Source organism: Rosa chinensis, chromosome 2, assembly GCF_002994745.2.
Source record: "Rosa chinensis cultivar Old Blush chromosome 2, RchiOBHm-V2, whole genome shotgun sequence".
NCBI classification, from domain to species: domain Eukaryota; kingdom Viridiplantae; phylum Streptophyta; class Magnoliopsida; order Rosales; family Rosaceae; genus Rosa; species Rosa chinensis.
The window spans coordinates 21,148,362-21,171,827 of NC_037089.1; the positions used below are offsets into that span (position 1 = coordinate 21,148,362).

At 45.9% G+C, this 23,466-nt stretch overlaps 2 protein-coding genes and 1 long non-coding RNA gene across 4 annotated transcripts; 1 reads left to right on the top strand and 2 right to left on the bottom strand.

Moving 5' to 3' along the window:
• Nucleotides 1-6,042: 6,042 nt before the first annotated feature.
• Nucleotides 6,043-8,256, bottom strand: LOC112187087 (calphotin). Its single transcript, XM_024325732.2, has 5 exons — nucleotides 8,118-8,256; nucleotides 7,910-8,044; nucleotides 7,757-7,843; nucleotides 7,360-7,683; nucleotides 6,043-7,283 (listed from the first exon to the last, which is right to left on the bottom strand). Exons 1-5 carry the CDS (start codon nucleotides 8,232-8,234, stop codon nucleotides 6,450-6,452), a joined length of 1,497 nt encoding a protein of 498 aa, XP_024181500.1. The 5' UTR covers nucleotides 8,235-8,256; the 3' UTR covers nucleotides 6,043-6,449.
• Nucleotides 8,257-10,845: 2,589 nt separating this feature from the next.
• On the bottom strand, nucleotides 10,846-18,158 carry LOC121051646. Its single transcript, XR_005806354.1, has 2 exons — nucleotides 17,916-18,158; nucleotides 10,846-11,024 (listed from the first exon to the last, which is right to left on the bottom strand). It is a non-coding gene; the product is annotated as an uncharacterized LOC121051646 (long non-coding RNA).
• A 172-nt stretch (nucleotides 18,159-18,330) lies between these two features.
• LOC112187088 (protein RMD5 homolog) lies at nucleotides 18,331-21,970 on the top strand. 2 transcript variants are annotated; one of them, XM_024325734.2, is made up of 3 exons: nucleotides 18,331-18,547; nucleotides 19,245-19,356; nucleotides 20,228-21,970. In XM_024325734.2, exon 3 carries the CDS (start codon nucleotides 20,279-20,281, stop codon nucleotides 21,431-21,433), a length of 1,155 nt encoding a protein of 384 aa, XP_024181502.1. In that variant the 5' UTR covers nucleotides 18,331-18,547; nucleotides 19,245-19,356; nucleotides 20,228-20,278; the 3' UTR covers nucleotides 21,434-21,970. The 2 variants fall into 2 exon arrangements, with proteins under 2 accessions (XP_024181502.1, XP_024181501.1); XM_024325733.2 differs by lacking the exon at nucleotides 19,245-19,356.
• The last annotated feature ends 1,496 nt before the right edge of the window (nucleotides 21,971-23,466 follow it).

The window sequence follows — 23,466 nt, forward strand, 5'->3', positions numbered from 1 at the left end:
CTAAGGTTACAAGGGCAGAATGAGTTTGTGTGGGAGGCTAAACATCAAGAGGCTTTCGACAGTATCAAGGCCTATTTGGCAAGCCCACCAGTCCTGGTTCCACCCAGAACCGGGATCCCATTAAAGCTATACATTTCAGCAGCTGAGGCCTCCATTGGCAGCCTGCTCGCTCAGGACGATGAGGGAGGTGTCGAGCATGCTATATTTTACCTTAGCCGTACATTGACAGACTGCGAGACAAGGTATACCCCTATGGAGAAGCTGTGCCTCACTCTGTACTTTTCAGCATGCAAGTTACGACACTACATGCTATCCTTTACTACGTGCATCATCGCTCAAACCGACCTGGTCAAATACATGTTGTCCCGGCCTATCTTGAGAGGCCGCATTGGCAAATGGGTATTGGCTCTCTCAGAGTTTTCGCTCCAATATGTACCACAGAAAGCTGTCAAAGGGCAGGCCATCGCAGACTTTCTCGCACATCACCCTACGTTACAGATACCCGCACTGAAGGAGTTAGAGATTGCCTGCACCAATACAACTCGACCAGATTTGGCGTGCATCCCTGAGTACGCGGTTTGGTACCAAGCTACGGTCTCCCTGCAGCCTTGGGTATTATTCTTTGATGGCTCAAGAACGGACACACTGGCTGGCGCAGGGATTGTTCTGGAAAACCCGGCTGGTGACCGCTTCTCTTATTCTTTCCAGGTAACATTCCAATGTACTAATAATCAGGCTGAATATGAAGCTCTTATCATTGGACTCGAAGTCTTACTGGAAATGGGCGTACGGGACGTTCAGATTCGCGGCGATTCTCAGCTCATTATAAACCAGCTCCAGGAAAAATATCACTGTGCGAGTTGGTTGCTCATGCCATATCTGAATCGCGCCATCGAGCTTCTGGACCAATTTACCGATGTCGATCTGGAACATATACCACACGAGCGTAACTTTACAGCTAATGAGCTCGCTCAGTTGGCCACAGGAATCACATTGAAGTATGGAGTGTGCGAGCGCATTTTGAAAGTTGAGCGTCGCACATTACCTTCGTGGCTTGCCCGACCTGATCCACCAGATGATCCCGTAGTCGCGGTACTAGAACCTATTGATGTGGATTGGCGAATCCCGCTGATTGAGTACCTCAAACAACCAGATCCCGGAGCTGACAGGAGGATTTGCTTCCTCGCATTGAACTACTTCCTTCAAGGCGATGAATTGCGACGACGTGGGGAGGATGGTATAGATTTTCAATGTGTCTATGGTCGCGAAGCTAAACGATTGATACGCGAGGTGCACACTGTAATGCCCTAAGCTGCACCTCACCAGCTTAAGCACGTCACAGTGCCGCGAGCCTCTAAAACATAAACTGAACACTCGATTTACATTCTAGAGAACCGCTAGGCATTTTGTTTGAAAAACTTTTTGTAAAAACACAGCGGAAGCTACAAATATTTTTGAGGTGAAAACCTTTGAGTTGCTAAAATTTATTTCATTCGTCTAGAACTTGAAATGAGTTCTCACACAAGAGGTACGAACTTCAAGGAAATAAGAACTCAACCAACATTGACACAAGGCTAACTATTAACAAGTCTCGGAATACGAAGTTCGAGAAATAGAATTTAGAATAAGGTTCAAACGACGATTTACCGAACTTGTTCTGCACACCCAGCTCCTTCCGCTATTGTCCCGTCACCAGTGCACAGTACCTGCATCCACACTGTTGTAGGGGTGAGCTTTCGTCCTCGCTGCTCTACAGGAACTCTACCACGACTAGGTTTGAAACCAGTAAATATATATATTTGGGATCCCAGTATGAAAATAAGCTTAAACCAAATATTTTTAAGGAACGACAAACTTCATAATATTTCTCAACTTGAAAACTTAGGCATGATGCTTAAATAAATACGGCGCCAAATCCAAATATTACCTGATGGCCGGTCCCATAGACCCACTACACGACCTTACCTCAAATTAATTTATCACCAGGTAAGCGTAGCGAGAGCGTCCGCTACCTAGCTACACACACGGATCGGGTCGTCATTGCGATCGCTCACCGTCCGACTTGTGTAACTAACCCTCCGGAGGTTTTGGGGATCGAACCCAAGGAAGTCAGAGCCACCCTTCGCTCTCAAGCCATCACATTTCTCACATGGTTTGGTTAGTATGCATTGCATTTGAACATGACCAAACCATACCAACTAACATGCATCATTTAATAACAATATAAGAAAATCACTAACCGAGGAGAGTCCTGAAACCCTACCTGGATTTCGATGTTTTCTCTCACGTACTCCGAGAGTCGCGAACCTTCTGTTCCTCGGGTAACTGGAGTCCTAAGTTCCGACATTTCGATAGTCAATATCTTTTGAACAATTAATTGAAATCTCGACGAGTACAAATCGTACAATCAAGTTTTCCTGGTTTGACCAGGAGTTGACCAACGTTTGACCAACATTGACCAGTTTGACCACATTTGACCAATCGAGATAGGTTCGATAATTAACTTAGATTATCGAACATTCACTTGAAATTACAATATTGACCAAACATATATTGAGTGCAACCGATTTACAAAGGCCACCCAATATATATTAATTTCTTTTATCTCTACTTATTATCACTTTAACACTCAACTTTAATTCTAATTCAAATTTCGTCGGATAACAATTCTGATAGAATTATTATGTACACCCATACTTCATAACTTGATCATTTCTCAAACTTTTCCCAATCATTTCGATTTACCTGCCTTAGCAACACCAACAAGACTTTAACTTACAAAACCGGCCAGAAACAATTCCAAACAACACTAACAAGACATCAAGCCTGATAATCACAATCCACTCTACATAGTCAGTTCCACGACCAATTTTCAGCATAACAACATCAATTTCCTACCCAATTCAAACATAAACTCCAAGCTACCGAAACTATAACAATCTGACAAAACTCCACAGCCAAGGAAACTGATTTCCACCAAGTCATACCAACTCAAGCTACTAACTTCGGATTTGCATGACAATAACCAAACTTCAATTCAACATTTTGAATTATACCTTCAAATTCCAACTGCAACCAAAACAAACTCCTTGCGGAAACTAGGCAGATGATGAATTGAGGATGTCAACGTGATCTGCCCAGCCAACTGCCCAATTCCTTGTCTACAGTTGCAGTCGAGGCCGAGACCAAGCCAAGGAGAGCCGAAAAGGTCGCCGGCGTCGAAGAACACGTCGGAGCCGTAGCTACCCAGAAACGTAAATCATCAAAACTTAATCTAATTCAAAAACTAAGTGTAGAAACGTGTAGAGCATGACGAGAAGATGAAGTTCCATACCAAATGCATCCCAAACGGTGACCGGAGTCGCCGCCGTAATTCGTTGACACTCGCCGGAGGTTCTTCATGCTTTGGATCGTCGATTCTCCATTCACAGTCGCTGCATGTACAATCTGAGACCACAGGGACGTAGGCGCCACCGAGACGAAGCTGTTGCCGGTGGTCCGCCGCGGAGAGGTGGCCGGAGAAGCAATTTCCGATCGGACCCAGTCGCGGGTCGCGTCCGTCTCGGTCAGAGAACTCTGGTTCTCTCTCTCTGTCTGTCGATCCTTCTGGTCCTTCCAACTGATCAAGGGCCTATATAAATAGCTTGGTCCAATTAACAAGGATGGCTAAGATTAAGCGGTGGAGGGAATGGAAGGCTAGGATCGTGCCACTTATCTTTCCATTTTTCTAAATTATTTTCTAGGATTCCACAACTTCGGAAAATCATGATAAATAGCTCAGTTATCCGGAAAATTCTCCGAAAATTTCCACGAACTCGTCGTGCCGTAAACTTTACCATCCACCTCCTAAATTGAGGATTTCACTTTAAGAACATTTTTGAAAATTTCCTCGAGCACTTTGACAATTATTGAGATCGATAAATAAATTATCGAACTATTTCACTTCAATTCGATAAACTTTTCCGGGGCTCACACACACGGGGATATGTGGAGCCCATCAAGCTGGACCTAAGATGCGCTGGCTTCTGCGACGTCATGGTTATTATTGGCCCAGCATTTTGAAGGATTGTATCACATTTGCCAAAGGTTGTGAGGACTGTCAAACGCATGGTCCAGTCCAGCATGTTCCTAACATTCCGATGCAGCCTATTATTAAGCCTTGGCATGCGCGAGGCTGGGCGCTGGACTTGATTGGGATGATCCATCCTCATTCTTCCCTTCAGCACAAGTTTATCATCGTCCCCACTAACTACTTTACTAAATGGGTTGAAGCAGAGCCTTTGAAGGAGGCTTCCGGTGCCACCATTCGCCAGTTTATTTTCCGTAACATTCTCTGCAGGTTTGGTATCCCTGAGGTGCTGGTTTCGGACAGGGGGGCAGCGTTCATGGGAGGCCCCGTCGAGGAACTGGTCAATGATTTTGGTATTCAATTCATACATAGCACTCCGTATTATGCTCAATCTAATGGTCAAGCGGAAGCTAGCAACAAGACAATCATCACCTTACTAAAGAAGATGTTGGTAGAGAACCCTCGACAATGGCATGACACTTTGTATGAGACACTTTGGGCCTATCGCACTTCTAAACGGAATCCCACCGCCACGACGCCGTATGCACTTATGTTCGGTCATGACGCTGTCTTACCGTTAGAAATTAACGTCCATTCTCTACGCGTGCAAGAACAGCTTCATTTGATTGGCGAGGATTACGTTCAAGCAATGTGGCAGGAGCACGAAGATTTAAGCGAGCAGCGCTTGGCAGCTTTGGACAATTTGGTGATGGAAAAACAACGTATCGCCCGCGCCTATGATAAGCGGACGCGTGGTCGTAGTTACAAAGAAGGCGACCTCGTCTGGAAGGCCATTTTACCCTTCGGTGAAAAGTTAACCGGTCGCGGTAAATGGACGCCGCGATGGGAGGGACCCTTTGTTATCCACCGGATCTTGGAGCGCAGAGCTTTTCACCTCAGAGACGTCGATGGCGACATCCATCGCAACCCTATTAACGGCCGTTTCCTGAAGAAATATTACCCAAGTGTCTGGGAGTTCGAAGATCCACCTGATCCTGTTCTTGCCCAAGCTGGGGGGCAACCTTAATCTTCATCGGCTCGCATCATTCGGCCTTTTCTCTGTGGCCTATAGTTCTTGTCTCTGCTTCCCCGATGAACATTGGGGGGCAACTCCATATCTAATAGGCCTTATCAGAGGCTTTATTATGTAACAGCCTATACATGAGGCTTTGTTTTATCATTATTGTATTCATTATCCAAGTTATCCCAGTTAACCTCAATTTTTTCAAATTGAATGTCTTGACAAAGTGTGTGAAGAATAGATGTGAAAAGCCTATACAAGAGGCTTTGTTTTAGACTAACAAATTTTTTGCAGATTTCTGTTTAAAGCAGGAATTTCATACATAAAGTGGCTTTGCGGCCAGAAGCATACAACAGAATAGAGCAATACAATTTCACATGCAATTACAAGGCCAAAGGTGGCTCTGACAGGAACGTAAAGTTTAAAAGTGACCAGATCTGGTTGCGAGGAGAAGGATCTGAGCGCTACCTCAGAGCACTCTTTCCCCCTTTACTCATATCTTCCTCCGATCTGAGTCGCCACTGCTGTCATCGGTACTAGAAGAAGGGGGAAGGAAACAATCCATCATATTCCTTCCTTGAGCCTTTCTTCCAGGCAGGAGTTGGGGTCCGGAGCGAGCGCGACTCACAACTACATCTACCTCCTGGGGAAAAACAGAAGCCTCGCACCCAGGCCCAGGAGGTAGACCGCGGGAGAAGAACAGTCGGCCTCAACGTGGCCTTCCGCCCTTCTGCCCCATGCTCCTCGCGGACAGTCTGAAGAGACAGCCTCTTCAGAATCTGATTCTGCCGCGTTAGGAGCGTGGCGTGTTCTTCGGTTTAACTGAGACTGGCAAGTTCATCCAGATTTTCAGAAACCAAAGACATGCCACTGGACCTGAGATTAGGCCATGAGGCCTACCCAGGTCTTGAGATTAAGCCATGAAGCCTAAGAATTTGTGGCTAAGGTTGAAATCATGGAGGGAAGATTTTAGAAACTGAAGAAAGAGCAACAGGTCTTGCGAGGGTATATGTGGGAAAGACATGGTGGTTTGGTTATCGTTGTTCTTTGGAAACCGGTATTTATAGGACCAACTCTACACCGCGCGATAAGCAGTTGAGGCACTTTCAACGCCATCAATGAGAGAATCAATGCAGTTAAATGCTATAATCTCGGAAATGGAAGATATTGAAAACGCGTGGGAAGCAAGGCAGTCTCCAAGGAGGTAACCGCCCAAATTGGGGTTATCTTTTCAACGGTTTTACTTATCATTAATTGTCAGACTGTAAGTGATATTTGGGCCGAGCGAAGCGGGCTAAATATTAAACATTAAATATTAAGTTTGTTCATACAAAGCAAAATGGGCCTGAAGTAAGAGGCCTAAAGTTTACGACCCGCATGGGTCAAGCGAAGTAAGTGTTCATCTAGACGAAAGCTGGTGTCAGCAGCAGCTCGCTCCGCTTGTCGGACTGCTTCGCGTGCTTGAGCCAAGTTCTGAGTCATCGCTTCGAAGGCTGCTAAGGGTTGCTCTATCTGAGGTTCCTCTTGCTCAAGTTGGGCCGTCACCACCACCAACTGGGCCTTTGCTTCGATCAGTTGGGCTTGCAGGTCCTGAATGTGGGTCTGAAGGTGGTTCTGCGAGATCCATAGGTCCCTGACGCGAATAGCTCGATCACCTAAGGAGTCGCGAGATGCCTCTGCTTGTTGTGCAACGCCGCGATAGTGAGCCTGAACCTGCCTAGCCTGCGCGGCCGCGATCGTTCTCTCATTAATCCGCGCAGGGAGATTTTGTAGGAGCTCGTATATCTCAACAAATTCAGCTTCGGTGATAGTGCGCTGGCGGCGAAGCACCATCAAATATTCTTGAGCTCTGGCAGGCGCATCCGGTAGTAAAATGTCAGGACCCAGAAGTCGCTGCAGACCGTCCCTCGCTTCGTCTATGACTCCCGGAGGAGCCACTTCGAGCACGCGAACAAGCCTTTCCAGCCTGTTAGGAGGTTCGGGATGAGGGACATCGACGATAGCATTAGCGTCAACAGCGGCCTCAGCAGGGACTTCTTGGGGCTCGACGATTGGGGCAGCGACTGGTTCCGGTGCTACATTTATCTCAGCTCCTACTTCTAGAACCTGGGGGGCAGGTTCTTGAGCCACCATGCCTTCACCAGCGGGCTCAGCTGGATCAGCGACAGCGACCTCCTCAGCAGGGACGTTACTCTACGATTGGGGAAAGTTTATCAGGATATACAGAGTCAATCAAGAGATGAGGCATGGATTTTGGAATAGGGGTTACCTGTGCAGCTGGAGGCTTGTCTGTAGTTGGTATTGTTGCAGGTTCTTCAACTGCCGCGGTGGGGTCAAGATTGAGCGATACGTCTGCCGGGGGTTGTACAGCGACCGGCTCCTCGGGCGGTGCATCTGGCAGGGGTGCATTCTCTTCCGGCTCGGGTGAACTGTCCTCTATGATCTGCACAGGAATTGAGGCCGAGTCGCCAACGGTGTTGATAGGAGGTGGAAGGTTTTCAGGGCCCACGGGCGCCGGCGCTTGTGAAGCAGTTGTTCCTTGACTAGCAGCTGAAGAGCCCTCCCCAGCGGTTCCAAACCGCCGGCGACGAACCTATAAAAGAGAAGGTTATGGAAGTTTGGGCGAAGGTGTGGATAATGCTTAGGATGAGCTTCTCGCTTCTTACCAACCGATCAGCCGGTGGTTCATCTTCTGCCCAGGGGTCAGCACGAGGGTCCGAGCGACTACGCTTGCGAGCTAGAGCAGCTGCGACCTGTCAAAATCAAGGAGTTAGGACTTAACCCACAGAACGTGATCCTGAGGATAGAGGATTTCTTACGGTTTGTGCATCGTCGTCATCAGAAGAAGAAGAATCTTCGGCTGCAGGTTCAGCGAGCACTGCTTTCTGTTTTCCAGATTGTCCGGCGGCCGGGGAAGCACTGGTTGTGCGGCGGCCAGGGCGCGGCGCACTCCCCTAGTACAAAGAGGTGTGAGTAAACAGAGAGAACAGTGAAGGAACTTGCAGAGGGTAAAGTTACAATACTTACCTCCGGCGGAGGTTCGCGAATTACGATTCCAGCCTGGGCCGGGCGAGGAACTCGCGCCGATCGGATCACTTGAAGGGGCCGGGGCCCAGTAATGTCTTCAGAGAAGCGAGCAAGCATGTCAACATCGACAGGATAAGGATTCCTCAGCTCGCCAAAGATAGTTGCAAAGAGTTCGTCGTCTGGTGGGGTCCAGCAATTGACGGAGACTTCCGCCCACCAAATCTCATAGCCTTCTTCAGTTCCGTCTACAGCGTCGATGACCTGGGCCCAATCAGGGAGATCGACTAGCGCGAGCGTGCTCTGTGCCGGCGGGGGCCCTGAGGGGGGCCCGAATCTGCGCCAAGAGGTGTTGTAGTTCCAGGCGTCGTATAGAGGGACTGGTACCAATTAGACAAGGCCGAACTGACGGGCAAAGTGATTAGGAGCATAGAGCTCGTAGCTGAGTTCTTCGGCGGCGATCCTGATATCCGAACAGGAGACCGCGCGACGAAAAGCCAGGCGAGCGCGGTCGGAATAGCGAGGATCGCCAGGAAGAAAACCATATTCGAGCAAAGATGGGAATCTTCTACTCAGAATTAGGTCACAGTACGGCATATCATCTAGCAAGTACAGATAAGAAAAACATTCAGAATAAGGGGGAGATGAGTACTTGTCCTCGCGGCAGAACCATCGACCTAAGAGTTGGTCGGCCGGTGGAAGTAGCGGGATATCTTCGCGGCGGAAGAGTTGAAAGTAAGTCTGGATCCAAAAATCTAAAATCCAGAAAGGACCAGATATGTTGGTCTCAAATGGATGCATCGTCGCTTGGTACAGCATGCGATAGAGGGCTCCCAGTACCGGTTGTCCGAGCCCAATGTTGCGGCCGTTGTAGAGGGCCGTTGCTAAGAAGGTCCAGGTGCCAGTGGGCTTACAAGAAGAGGTGCAGAATATGAATTTACATATCCAATACTCAAGAAAAGCGATTCCACCGGTCGCGTTGTGTTCCCGGCTGTAATACGCCAACCATCGCGGATAGGAGCCACTGTGAGCGCTGCGACCGTGTTGGGCCATAGTTGAGGTGAAGTTGACAGAGTCAAATTGGCCGTGCACATAAGGTTCGCCATCGATGGGCAAGCCAGTGATGGCGAGGATATCCAACAGAGTGATGCTCATTTGACCAAATCTAAAGTCAAATGTGTTGGTGGCGGTATTCCAAAAATAGAGGAAAGCAGCGAGCGGCGAGCGATTACCACCGCGAGGAAGATGGAAACACAAATCGATAGTGTGGGTGATACCTGCCGTGTTCCAGCGAGCTAGATCTCGTGCCCGCGTCTCGCGATACCAGGAAATCTCCTGTGCACTAATGGAAGATGGCCAATTCCCTATCTTGGCTCGATGGTTCTAGGCACCCCAACCGCTAAAGTCTCCAGGAGTCCTTCGGAGGACTGGAATGGGCCGGCGAATAGGAAGGCCGTATAGAGCGATGGCATCGTCCGGAATAACGCCTTGCGGTGCTGGGCCCAACCCGGTGTGATGGTCGGGAAAACAAAGGAGTAGGGGTCGATGAATTGAGGTTTCAAGATGAATGCGGGCACCGATGCTGGTGCCCCAAGTCCGAGCATTTTCATTTAATTCTTCTTCCTGATCGATGATGATTTTCTTAGGGGGAGCCATTTCTGGTTAGTTTGCAGAGAAGATGTTGGCACAAATGGTTTTTCTGGGTTTAAGCGACCGGAAGGGTTTCTGAAGTGACAAGGTTGCGGTTGTGAGTTTAAATAAAGGATTTTGTGAGGGAAACGATGCGACAGAAAGCGTTTCACAAACGAAAGGACGCGACCTTCATTAATGGCATCGTTTCAAGCGACCGGCACGTCTTTCTAAGTCCCCTTCAATCAGTTACACCCCAGCGGGCCTGATTTCGCGGCCTGGGGGGCAATGTTTGAGCCCAAAAGCAATTTTAGGCAAAATCCTTTAGTGGATTTGAACCAGCGGGCCGATACCTACGGCCCAAAAATAAAACCACTCGGGTTTGGGTTATAGCTTCGCCCATTCCGTGTTTCATAAGGAGACGAAACCTTATTGAAATCGAGTAGTAGAGACTAAACAGGAAACTTCAATTAAGAGTCCTTCTGAGACAAGGAGCAGTCGAAACCCTAGGGTATAAATACAGGGCTAAGCGGCGAAATCAAAGACCTCTCTCTAATCAATCAATCCCAGCAATTACAAAGCCTCCCCGGAGCAAACCTTCAACCTCGTTGAAACCCGGTGACCGCCCGCCAGTCCTAGTCTCCTCGCGAGCCGACTGTCAGCATCACGAGATCAACCCGGCGACCGTGCTTCCAGTCCTAGTCTCCTCGCGAGCCGACTGCTAGTACTACTGCCACCGACACACCCAGCGAAGCAAGGGTAACGCCCTCGCAACCCAGCAAAGCTAAAGTCACGCTTTAGCAAGACCCGTGTTTTCTCCAACTTCCCAGTGATTGCTCTGCTCAGCCTACAATGTTGAGTATCGATTTTGGTGACCGAAGAGATCACACCCAAAGTCCTTATCCGTAAGGCAAAAGTCCTTTTCCGAAAGGCAAGAGAAGAACCCTGTGACGAGGTTGGTGCTCTCCTCGTCCACAGCGCTTGAAGAAGAAGTCAGGTCAAGGGACTACCCCAACGACTGCACCCCGCGGTGCTGGCACGCCTGCGCAATCACTCGCTCAAAAGAAACAGTTTGCAAGCCAACTGGTTTTGGAGCCAAACACAAACCAAAGCATAGCACATGCTCAGAATATTCTCTGATCTTTCAAAGTCAAACCATGAAAATCAATGACCAACTAAACACTTGAGTTTAAACAAATGGTATTGTGCAACAACTTCCTCTGGAATGCCTAACTTCAACTGTCCAAGCATTTGTTCGTGCAACCCTAAATTCCAATACCCCTACAAAATCAAACCAAAGCATAGCATACTTTCAATATATACCTTAACCTATATAAAATCAAATCATGAAAATCAATGACAAACAGGAAGAAGATTCATTTAGGAGCAGCTAAAGTAGGATAGAATCTAAAAGACCAGATCTTTAACGAACTAACAGCTCCATCAAATTGACCGGTTAATTTATAACTTATAGAAGTTCCACTCCATAAGTACAAAATAGAATCAGAGAACACCATCTTTGTACATTTTTATGAAAGTTGAATGAAATAAGTTAAATGCTCATAAGATAATTGTATGTTTACTCAACATTTTATATTTTTATGTGACATCTGATCCTCCAAATCTAAAAATGAAAAACAACCTGTTAACGTTTGGATCCGTTGGGGATCTAATTAACGATAAAGAGAGAGAGAGAGAGAGAGAGAGTGACACAAGCGAAGTATAGTGGTTCACCTCCCGCCTTAGCGGGAGACTACGTCCACTTGAAAGCTTATACTAGTGTGTCGAGCCTTGCGGCCCAAGTGCATTACAAAGTGTGTAATGGAGTGTGTTGAGTTGTGGGAGGAGGCATTCCTTTTATAGATGAAGGAATGCCTCTCATTTACTTGTTCTTCGATGTGGGACAAGCAAAGTTACTATTCTAGTCTATTTAACATGTAGAAAGCTATGTTATGGGGGCATCTTGGCAAGGGCGGAAAGGTGACTTCCCGGTGGCGGATTTGCGACTTCCGGATACCGCCGCGTAGCCTGAACATAGGGCTACACGATGCATGTCTCGGTTGGGCCTTGCCATGTCTTATGGATGTCCCAAAGTAGGTGTTACTTATGCTTGGTGATGTAGTAAATACTCCATATTGTTGGAGGTATGTACAAGTCCCCGAAGTCCCCGAGTAAGAGGAGCTTCTTGGTTGGGGAGTTATAACCACGAAGTCATCAAGCATAAGTAACCGGGCGGCACGGAGCCCCTACAAGTCCCCGAACTCCGTAAGCAAGAAGGGACTTGTTAACCTGCACAACAAAGACAAAAAACAGGCATATGTAGAATGTTCGTTGCATTGGGCAACAAATGTGAGTTGCAATGATATGCGTTGGCATATATGAACGTATGGGGTGCGTGATACATGTTGATGTATACATACGAATGGCGCCGAGTACGATCAAATATGACGTACAAACTCGAGAGCGCGTATGGTCGTGTGAGCATATGGATTGCATATGATAAATGTAAGTTGTATGAGCGCTGCGAAGGTAAACGTTTGTAATTCGTGAATGATGAATACGTGAACGCTTAAGTTTGTTTGGTTGTCGCTCGTGTTAATGGAACGCGAAAAGAATTCAATTTGTCACGGGCGACAGATGGTAGAAGAATTCAATGTTCCATTAACGTGTTGTGTGTCGAGTAGACATGAGTGCAAAGCTCGAGGATTGCCGGGCAGGCATGAGCGGAAAACTCAGGGTTGCCGGGAAGGCATGAGCGGGAAGCTCGGGGGTTGCCGGGAAGGCATGAGCGGAAGCTCGTAGGTGCCGGGAAGGGATGAGCGGGAAGCTCGAGGGTTGCCGGGAAGGCATGAGCGGAAGCTCGTAGGTGCCGGAAAGGCATGAGCGGGAAGCTCGAGGGTCGCCGGGAAGGCATGAGCGGGAACTCGTGGTGCCGGGAAGGCATGAGCGGGAAGCTCGAGGGTCGCCGGGAAGGCATGAGCGGGAACTCGTGGTGCCGGGAAGGCATGAGCGGGAAGCTCGTGGGTGCCGGGAAGGCATGAGCGGAAAGCTCGTGGGTGCCGAGAAGGCATGAGCGGAAAGCTCGTGAGCGGAAGCTCAAGGGTTGCCGGGAAGGCATGAGCGGAAGCTCGTGGGTGCCGGGAAGGCATGAGCGGAAAGCTCGTGAGCGGAAGCTCAAGGGTTGCCGGGAAGGCATGAGCGGGAAGCTCGTGGGTGCCGGGAAGGCATGAGCGGAAAGCTCGTGGGTGCCGAGAAGGCATGAGCGGAAAGCTCGTGAGCGGAAGCTCAAGGGTTGCCGGGAAGGCATGAGCGGAAAGCTCGTGAGCGGAAGCTCAAGGGTTGCCGGGAAGGCATGAGCGGAAGCTCGTGGGTGCCGGGAAGGCATGAGCGGAAAGCTCGTGGGTGCCGAGAAGGCATGAGCGGAAAGCTCGTGAGCGGAAGCTCAAGGGTTGCCGGGAAGGCATGAGCGGAAGCTCGTGGGTGCCGGGAAGGCATTAACGGGTAGCTCGACGGTGATGCCCTGAGGCATGAGCGTTGCCGTTGCTAATTATGCTGGGCTGTATGTATAAGTCCCCGAAGTCCCCAGTCAAGGAGGGTGTTCTTGCGGGTTGATACCAAAGCGTAGCTTTGTGCCGTATATCAGGCATAATTAGTGCGAGTGCGTCGTCCATCTAGAATTGGTTGGAGCGAACGCTTTTGCCCTTTCGGGTGGGCCCCTGCTAGGCCCGCCAGGGAGTCCCCCACTCCTGGCTATAGACCTCCGTATGGTCGGAAAATTGTTTGATGAGGGGAACTGCGCGGAGCAGAGGGTGTTGGGTAGCGAGCCCAATCTTAGATACCCAAGCGTCGGGGTTAACTGCCGGATCAATGGCTGCCGTGGGCTGTGTTAACTAGTCCCTAGCTGTTTTCTCGAAAGAGAAACTTGACTGCAATGCCGCGTAGCGGTCATTGTCATGATGAGGCGTTGCCTTACCGCTTGGCGGTTGAATGAAAAAATGATAAACACATAGAGCAAGTAATAAAATTTTGTTTGAGTGTCCCATACTTATTTAATTTTGCAATTAAAATAGAAGCATGGCATATGTGTATAGCATGTACTTGTAATGTGGATGCTAATATCATTTTTGCATTTTTTGTAGATATGCTAACGGGTCATTGAGATCGGTATGTGAAGCATGGCATATCTAGCATGTGAGGTCTAGAAAGTGTTACCAAATCTACGAACTGTTGTAGGCATGCTTAGGAGTTATAAAAGCATGGCATTGGCATGGCACTAGCTCAAATTGAGAGAGCGTAAAAAGTAAGATATAGTTACTTATCTTATGCCGATTTGGAGTGAGTTGGAGTTGGCATTGATATGAGTACCCAAATCATGTTGGAGTTGTCCAAGCATGACGCTTCATTGCTTTGGCGGATAAAGTGTTCCAATAATGTACGTCAACTTGTAGTTGCGGTTGGATGCTTGATAGAAATAATTGAATTTCCTTGCAAAAAATGGATGATTAGTATGCGGATTTATAAAATCAATATCCATAATTTGCATCATGTTTGATTGCCTACTTAACAAGATAATTTTGTAATAATGTTAAGTGCTTGTAAAATGTATTTACCGGATACCAATGTCATCTAGACGCTAATGGTGCAATGTAATTTACAGTAATGGTAAATTAATATACTTTGATTGGCATAGTAGCCGATATTGATTGGTCTAATTTGTTTGTAAAACAGACTTTAGTTTGCCGAAAAGTAAAGGCATGGCAATACTAAATGTCAAAGGCCAATAGAGCTAATGCCTTACCAAACATGTACATGGAAATGTGCAGTGAGCAATATATGGACATGTGATTAGCTAACGTAGCTAGGTGGTCCAATTGAGGTATGCATATTTCTAGAATGCTAGAATTCCAAAGGTACTGCCGCATGACCAAGTATTAGTCAAAAAGTGTGCTAATGCCTAGTATATATTAATGGATGACAGAAGCATATTTGAGACAAGAAACTTGGTGTAGCATGTGATCTTGCAGACCTTTGATTACTATGAGCATGTAGGCATATACCCATTCACAATTGGATATGCATTTGTCACGGTTTGAAGGAACTAACGTGCTTTGACAAGTGATAGGCTTGTGCTATACTTGTGATTATACATGCAAGCAGCCAATAGAAGTTACCATGAATGCGCATGGACACGGTATCGTCATATGTATAGCATGTGCACATACAAAGCATTAAAGTATGGTATGAATTAAATTTGCCATGGCATAGATGCATGAGATAAAAAATGATTACAAACATTGCATGGCAACAAGTAATCTATTAAATACTCATGCATGTGTCTATCTTGAATTGACACTGACGTCTTGACTTGCTATAGTGTACTGCCATATAGTACTTTTGATGCATGATAATGAATATTGGCCATATGCTTTGGTTGGGTAGTGGGTCATATGTGAAGAATATGTTTAAAGTAGCTCGGTAGCATGTGTAAAGAAGCAAGAATAATGTGTGGCCTTGAATCGCTTAATCATGCTTCTGCAAATTGTGTGAAGGCATAGGCACGTGAATAGTCAAATAAAGGGATAAGAAAGACTTATGAGAGTTGGGTCTGCTGCAAAAGTGCAGATGAGCTCAGTGCAGCGAACAGAGCACAGCGGGAAAGCTCAGTGGTGAGGCTTGGCGGGGGTTGCCCGGAGGAGAATCTCAGCGGAGGTTGTCCGGAGTTGAAGCTCAGCGGTGTCCATCCCAAGCGGTAAATCTTAGCGGAGGAGCTCGGACGAGGTTGCCCAGCGGAGATTTTGCTCCGGCAAAGCTTAGTCAGCGGAGGTGGGTTGCAGCTGATGGAGCTCAGCGGAAGAAAGTGCCGCTGACTGGCTTTCCGCCGTTGCCGCCGACTGAGAGTAGGTGAGTAGGTGGAGCTGGGCTATGCTAGCGGTGATGATGGTCAGCGGTGGTGGAGACTCGGGAGTTTGGTGGACTCGGAACTCAGCGGAGCCATGCCCAGCGGAGGCTCCGAGCTCGGCGGTTCTTGGAGCTCAACGGAGCTGGCGTGCAATGGAGCTGGAGTGCAGCGGAGCTTTGCCGGCCGAGCTGGCTAGCGGAGGAAACTCGGCGGAGCGGAGCTGTGCGAGAGGTGATGGTTGGTGGCCTGTAGCTCGGCGGAGGATCTTGGCGGAGGTTTTGCCGGCTGAACTGGGGTGCAGCGGTGCGCCGCCGCTGAGGATAGCTAGCGGAAGGCCCGTTGGTGGACTGGGTTGTCGCTGACGGAGCTCGGCGGAAACGTGGCCGGCAGAGCTTGTTTCCCGCTGATGAAGTTCGACGGACCTGGAGCTTGGTGGAGGCTCCGAGTTCAGCGGTGATGGCTAGCTAGTTCAGCGGAATCGAGCTAGCGGAGTTCTAGCTAGCAGTGAGGCTCAGCTCGGGGACTTGGAGGCTGTGCAGCGATGGAGTCCAGCGGACGTGGCCAGCGGTGATGCTCGGCGGAGCTTGTTTGGCGGTGTAGCCTAGCGGAGGCCTGCCGGCGGAGGTGGCTAAGTGGCTGGCGGAGGTTTTGCCGCCGGTGTCTCCTAGCGGTGTTGTAGCTAGCTGACCTGGTGCTCAGCGGAGGATCTGATCAATGCTAGTGTGGCGGAGGTTGGCCAGCGGAGCGAATCCTTCTTGCTGAGATGGCTAGTGGAGCTGCAGTTGCGGTTTGGCGGAGCGGAGGTTCCGAGCTGGCGTTCAGCGGAACGGAGTCTGAGTTTGAGTCCGGCGGAGATGCAAGTTGGGTGGAGCGGAGGAGTTGCAGCTGGCGGAGCTGCAAGTTGGGCGGCATTTGGAACTTAGCGGAGGGGAGAAGAAGAGTTTGGCGGAGGTGGTTGGGTGCCCAGAGCAAATCTCTGGGTGTCCAGAGAAGTTTGCCGCCAACTTTTAAATTTTTTTTTTTTTTTTTTTTTTTTTTTGAGTTGAGTTGGGCGTTGACCAATATGGTCAGCGTTGACCAAGCCTTGATGTGCGTTGACCTGCTCCGCTGGGCGTTGACCGACCCCGCCGGGCGTTGACCAGCCATGCTGGGCGTTGACCGGACCCTAATTTGATGTTGAATGAGCGTTGACTTCGACGCTTATGGGTCAAAGCTCGTGGTAGGTGACGAAGCCTTTGTGTGTCGGCTTCCCACAGACGGCGCCAATGTTAACGTTTGGATCCGTTGGGGATCTAATTAACGATAAGTAAAGAGAGAGAGAGAGAGAGAGAGTGACACAAGCGAAGTATAGTGGTTCACCTCCCGCCTTAGCGGGAGACTACGTCCACTTGAAAGCTTATACTAGTGTGTCGAGCCTTGCGGCCCAAGTGCATTACAAAGTGTGTAATGGAGTGTGTTGAGTTGTGGGAGGAGGCATTCCTTTTATAGATGAAGGAATGCCTCTCATTTACTTGTTCTTCGATGTGGGACAAGCAAAGTTACTATTCTAGTCTATTTAACATGTAGAAAGCTATGTTATGGGGGCATCTTGGCAAGGGCGGAAAGGTGACTTCCCGGTGGCGGATTTGCGACTTCCGGATACCGCCGCGTAGCCTGAACATAGGGCTACACGATGCATGTCTCGGTTGGGCCTTGCCATGTCTTGTGGATGTCCCAAAGTAAGTGTTACTTATGCTTGGTGATGTAGTAAATACTCCATATTGTTGGAGGTATGTACACAACCAAATGATCTAGCAAAGAATTGCATCATGGGTAAGTGTGGGTAGGAATGGCAATATGGTTGATTGCACTGTTTGAAACTTTAAATAAGACCTGGTTTTGCTCTCTTTAGGCCGCTTTTAGCAAACCTGCAGGTATGAGAATACCAATTCTTACATACATCTAACTTGGGAACCACGTATAAACCAAGGCATCAACTTAATCCCAGAAAAAGAAGGATTATTTAATCAATGCAGATTGCCAAGTATTTAGCAAAAATTCTAAATGCCATCCCATGGTTAAGTTGTCAATTCTGTAACAAACTCCATTTTAGTAACTGAAGACACAGCAGAAAAAGCGAATCTACATGTGCAGATAAATTGAGTTTCGAAAATGCATATGAGGATTGAATAACCGATAACGTACAGCAGCAGAAAGTAAGCGAATGAGAGCAATCCAGTGCTTCTGAAGCAAATATTGAAATGTGAATAGAGTGAAAACTAGGAGTAACTAACCAGCAGTACTTGCACCGAGCAATTGTTCTCCTCTTGATTTCATCTTTGTGTGGACAAGCGTTGATTTGAAGTAGAGGAGGTGTCTCCTCCGACTGGAGTTGGAAGATACTTGGAAACTGAGATTTGGCGAATTCTGGATCGGAGATAATCAAACGCCACCGTTTCGAGACCGATCTGAATCGGAGCAGAGGATTTCCACTGCGATCTCATCGGGTAGGTCCTTTCCCGCCATTTCGAGAGCGAGAGGCGGTGGAGGCTATAGCAGAGTCACAGAGTGAGAAAGAGAGAGCTGTAAGAGAAGCGAGACCGAGAGAGAGAATAGAAGGAGTCCAGAGAGCAGAGAACGACGCCGTTTTGTTCCTTTACGGTTATAACAGGCTTTAAATACCCTCCAAAATCTGAACTATTTTTTACCAACCCCCCTCTCTCTCTCTTATCTTTGTTTTTGGGAATAAAACCTAAAATCACAAATCTAACCTCTCTCTCTCTCTCTCCACCGATCCGCAACTCTCCGTCGCCGCCGTTCCCCTCCGTCAGTCGCCGCCGTTAGTCGCCGTGTTCTCGTATTACTACTTCCGCTCTCAGAATTCTCACTGAAAGGCGCCGCACTTCGAATCTAGGATTCTCTCGCGGTAATCTCCCATCCGTTATTTCACTTTCAATTCAGTAAATTTTATATGAACATGATTTCTTTTTTTTTTTTCTTTCTTTTTCTTGTGTGATTGTTTAATGGAGATTGAGTTTGCGGTGATGTTGAGATTTCATAATATGCATCACTGTAGAACCGAAAATTAACCTGCATCACTCAGTATTGTGTAAGAACAACTTTGAAATTTTATTTATATTGAATCTTCATAGGTTAGGATTAGGAATATATGAGAAGTGTAGCTCAAGGTTTGGATTAGAATAGTATCTATAGTTTGTTCTTCCAGTTTGAGCAGAATAGTAATTTAGAAATATACTATACCCTTTGTAATCAAATCATAAAACTAACTGGAAGAGTACAAATAATAGGAAAGATGGACACTAGTGGAAGAAACTGTGAGGTTGAGGACAGAGGGTATTAGATAAGAGGAAAAAACATAGTGTTGGTAAACATGTTAGCTGCGACATCTCGCGGATCTATCTGATGTTAGGATTCTTAGAGGCATGGTTTCTAAATGTGGAGATCATGACTGGCCTTCCCCCCGGTGCAAATTATATGTCATGATTTTCTGTTTCGCTTGCTATGCCATATTGTGCAATTATAAAAGATTGATCCTTGAATTTGTATTGTAGTTTGGAGTAAGAAATAGTCTCTGATATATGTAGCTTCACTACTTTTATTAGGGCACTTAGCAACCTCATCATGTCAAATCCCTATTCCCTAGCCGTGAGCATGCCATGATTTCAAACACCTAATACCAAGTAACAACCAATGAAGAAAAATAACTGTAAGAAAGTAAGTTGAGGGTATACCTGATTTAAATCTTTTACTCTTTTTAAGCACTTATTTTACCCTTGCTAACATTTAAGGTGATTGGTTAGGACACTTCCTATCATATTGTGAAATATGTTTGTCTATCACTTTATGTATATTGTTTGCCAGTTGATCACACGTTTCTCACTGAGAAATGTACTTGGAGCTATGCATCTCAATTTTGTTATGGTACACTAAAGTATGGTTTCTGTGTGCTTCTTGAGCAAGATAACTGTGGCAGGAAACTAGAAATACAAAGCCAACCCTCTTATTAATGTTCTGGATGAACTGTCCAATATATAACCCTTGCTTTACCTAACTAGTTGTGAACTTAAATTATCAGTGTATGGCCCCCATGGACAGGAGCAAAGCATAGACAGACCGGGAGTGATACCTAAAAGTTATAAATAGAAATAAATTTAGGATTAGTTTATGCTAATTCTTTTTCTTTCTTTTTTTCACATCCAAAACCTATGAAGAATACTATTCACAGACTTGACAAATAAATTTTAAAAAAAAATAGAAGTTGTAAAGAATAGAGTGAGTTCCAACATGATAATTACATGATTGGTAAGATGATTAATTAAAGTTATAGGTAATATGAAAATCATGTAAGAATACTCGTGTAAAGACTGCATTCACCACTTAAGGGAAGATGTTCTTTTATAATGTGAAGCATGAATCTAAAAAAATTTGGTTCCCTCATAATGTATTTTCTCATGTTTGTGAAGTAAGAACATGTTAGACAGTTGCCTTGGATTTCTCATGACAAGCATTTTTAAGCCGAATGGTGTATGCTATCACATTTTAAAGCTTATCTGTGTTCTTTCCATTTTTTTTTTTTTTTTTGCAGATCTCTTTGCATCTATATTTTCATCACAGACTATACGGTTAAATAAAATTAATGGAGCTGATTAAAGATGCATTTGATCGTGTTACAAAGAAACAAAAGCTATCATGCTCCAAAACTCAAGAAGTTCTTGATCTGATTGACCAAGAAATCAAGCAGACGTTACAGAAAATACAATCATCTAATGAGTGTGAATCTCAGGTTGATTTGAAATCTACCATTGCTGAACTCAAAAACAAGTTAAAAGACATTGCACCACTCAGTCAGACAGAAAGCACCCAGAAGGAACTGAATCTGGCATTGAGCAAGTATCCAAAGCTTCTCGAGAAAACCTTCAATCCTGATATAGCCAAGGCTTATAGAAACATTGAGTTTGATGCTCACACAGTTAATGAGATAATAGGCAGTCATTTCTATAGGCAGGGCCTTTTCGAACTTGGAGACTGTTTCTTAAGGGAGGCTGAAGAACCAGAATCTGCAGCTGCTATGAAATCTCAGTTTCAGGAGATGTTTCAGATAGTTGAAGCAATGAAATGTCAGAACTTAGAGCCAGCACTGAAGTGGGCCATCGGTAACTCGGATAAACTCAAACCAAATGGATCAGACCTACTGCTGAAACTTCACAGTCTACAGTTCATGGGTATATTGCAGAAGGGAGAGAGAGATGAAGCTCTTCATTATGCCAGAACTTTCCTTGCTCCTTTTGCTTCTGACCATATGGCTGAAATTCAGAAGCTTATGGTATGTCTTCTATGGACTGGAAAGCTTGATAACTTACCATACTCTCACCTATTATCCAAGGCCAATTGGGACAAAGTGGCTGGGGAGCTAACCAGGCAATTCTGCAATATTCTTGGCCAGTCTTACGAGAGCCCATTGAGCATGACTATAGCTGCTGGGGTCCAGGGGTTGCCACCTCTTCTCAAGTTTATGAATGTAATGGTAGGGAAGAGAAATGAATGGCAAACTATGAAGCAGTTGCCTGTGCCAGTGGAGTTAGACCGTGAGTTTCAGTTCCATTCTATTTTCGTTTGTCCAGTCTCCAAGGAACAAGCAACCGATGAAAATCCACCTATGTTGATGTCATGTGGACATGTGCTTTGCAAGCAGTCTATTACAAAGATGTCAAAGAACAGCACAAAAACCTTCAAATGCCCTTACTGTCCTTCAGATATCGATTCAGCACAGTGTAGGCAGCTCCATTTCTGATGTATCTCCAAAATCTAGCTGCAACACTCTTACCCAAACTTGTCAAGCTTGTAGCTTATGTTTACGTCGTGTAGTTCAAATGTGTTGTTATCATGGAAAAAGACGGTTTGTCTAGCGTGCTGTTGATAGATGCCCTGGTTGTAAATAGATATTCTTTCTACTGGCTGGTGGTTTAATCATTCCAGTTCCACTGTGATCAATTTGAATGCATGTTCTGGTTTCCCGAAAGTAATGCACATGCTGGATCATCCTGCTGAAGAAGTTCTGCTTCTCCTGATGGGTCATGTAATGGGCTTAATTAAAGTGTTGAGCTGGATCTGTTTTGATATTTATGGATATCAAATCTAGGCCAGTACTACAAAGCCGTATTTGGCGACAGCTTTAGAGTTATTTCATCTGAGCTGAACTTTATTAACCCAGCTCAAGCAGAATGGCAGGTATCCTTGAATACTTTCTCACCTGTTACTATCTGTATCATTTTACAGAATAGACAATACATGTGTATCTTTTAGTATCTTAATTCACTCTTTTTTTAAATTTCTTGCCCTAAACAAATTTTGGATGCTGGTTAGATTCTTATCTGTTTTCCTCCTTGATTTTAGTGAAGTCTCAATCATCTTAGATTTCTTTCAAAGCTTAGATCTTTGTGATAGTAATAAAACCCGATACCTTTTTTCTTTGTAAAACTAGAGGACCGACTCTGGAATACTTAATTTTGTCACACATTATGGGAACTAGGCTATCCCCACACACATGTAATCATATCTTGGTGGTGAAATATTTAACCATAGGTACATAATCCATTAGTCCCTTAGATGTGCCTTTTTGGGTTCTTAATTATAATTCTTTTTTTTTTTTTATCGATGAGGTTAATTATAATTCAGTTGTGCTGCTTTGAGATGCGCATTTTGAAAAGCAGCAATAGAAAAAAACTAAGCCACACTGATGAATACCCTCCACTTAAAAGGGCTTCAAAAGTGGGCGCAATTTAAGGAAATCATCAGTAGTACCCCTAAAGTGGAATAAAGAGCTCCTGGCCAGAACCATGGAAGAGTCTTGAGAGAAATCGAAACCCTTTTTCAAGCTCAAGTTACTGTCACTTCCTTTTTACCTTTCTCTCTTTCACGCAGATTTAGGCTTCTAAAGTGTTCAGGACCTTTTGTTTTCACCTTTATCTTTTACTAACGTGTAATTAAAGTCATGTAAACTAATGTAAGATTGATTGTACTCGCGTTATGTGGAGTCTGCTAATACTAGAGCAATGAAGTGGTCCATAATCTAAAGCATGTGATTATTTGCTGGCTATGGGTTGCAGATCTTAAGCAGCTCCATAAATCGAAGCTTGTAACTGACTGAGAGACGAGACTATCTTAGCTACAAAATTTGGTTTTCTTGGATCCAACGACTGCACGCATGAACTTAAAGAAATCAACTACTTGACCAATTGGAAATCTAGACGGTACCCGTTACTCCAAACCTTAAGTTTGTTAGTTTAGATGTTGGATCTAAGCAAACCAAATCATATGGCTGAGACGCCTGAGAGCATCCTCAGATTCCCTAATTTGTGTCCTTATACGCGCGAGATTTGTAATACCAAGTATGTGATCATTTTCCGGTTTAATACGGGGATGTTGATGTATTCAAGTTGCTTTCTTGCATGAGTGTCAAATTTTCACTGCACATGATTGATTTAGGCCAGAGGAAATGGCCTATCAAAGTATCAATTCAGAAACTTAAATGTAGTGTTGATGATATGTGCAAGGGTCTTGATGATATGTGCAAGGGTCCCTTTACTACAGAGTATGAATTAATAATGGGGGTCTTGCATCCAAACTGCTTTGATATGTGTGGAATATTGTCCTTGGTTTTTCTTGAATGCCCAACTGCCCAAGAGTTCTACTTCTATCTTTCTCTTCATTTTCGGGTTTTTCTTTCTGATATTTCTGGTCAAGCGCAATTTAAGCACTGTTTGGATGGGTATGCTTATGAAATAAACGTGCAGGCATATTCTATCCAAGTTATTATCATCCCAT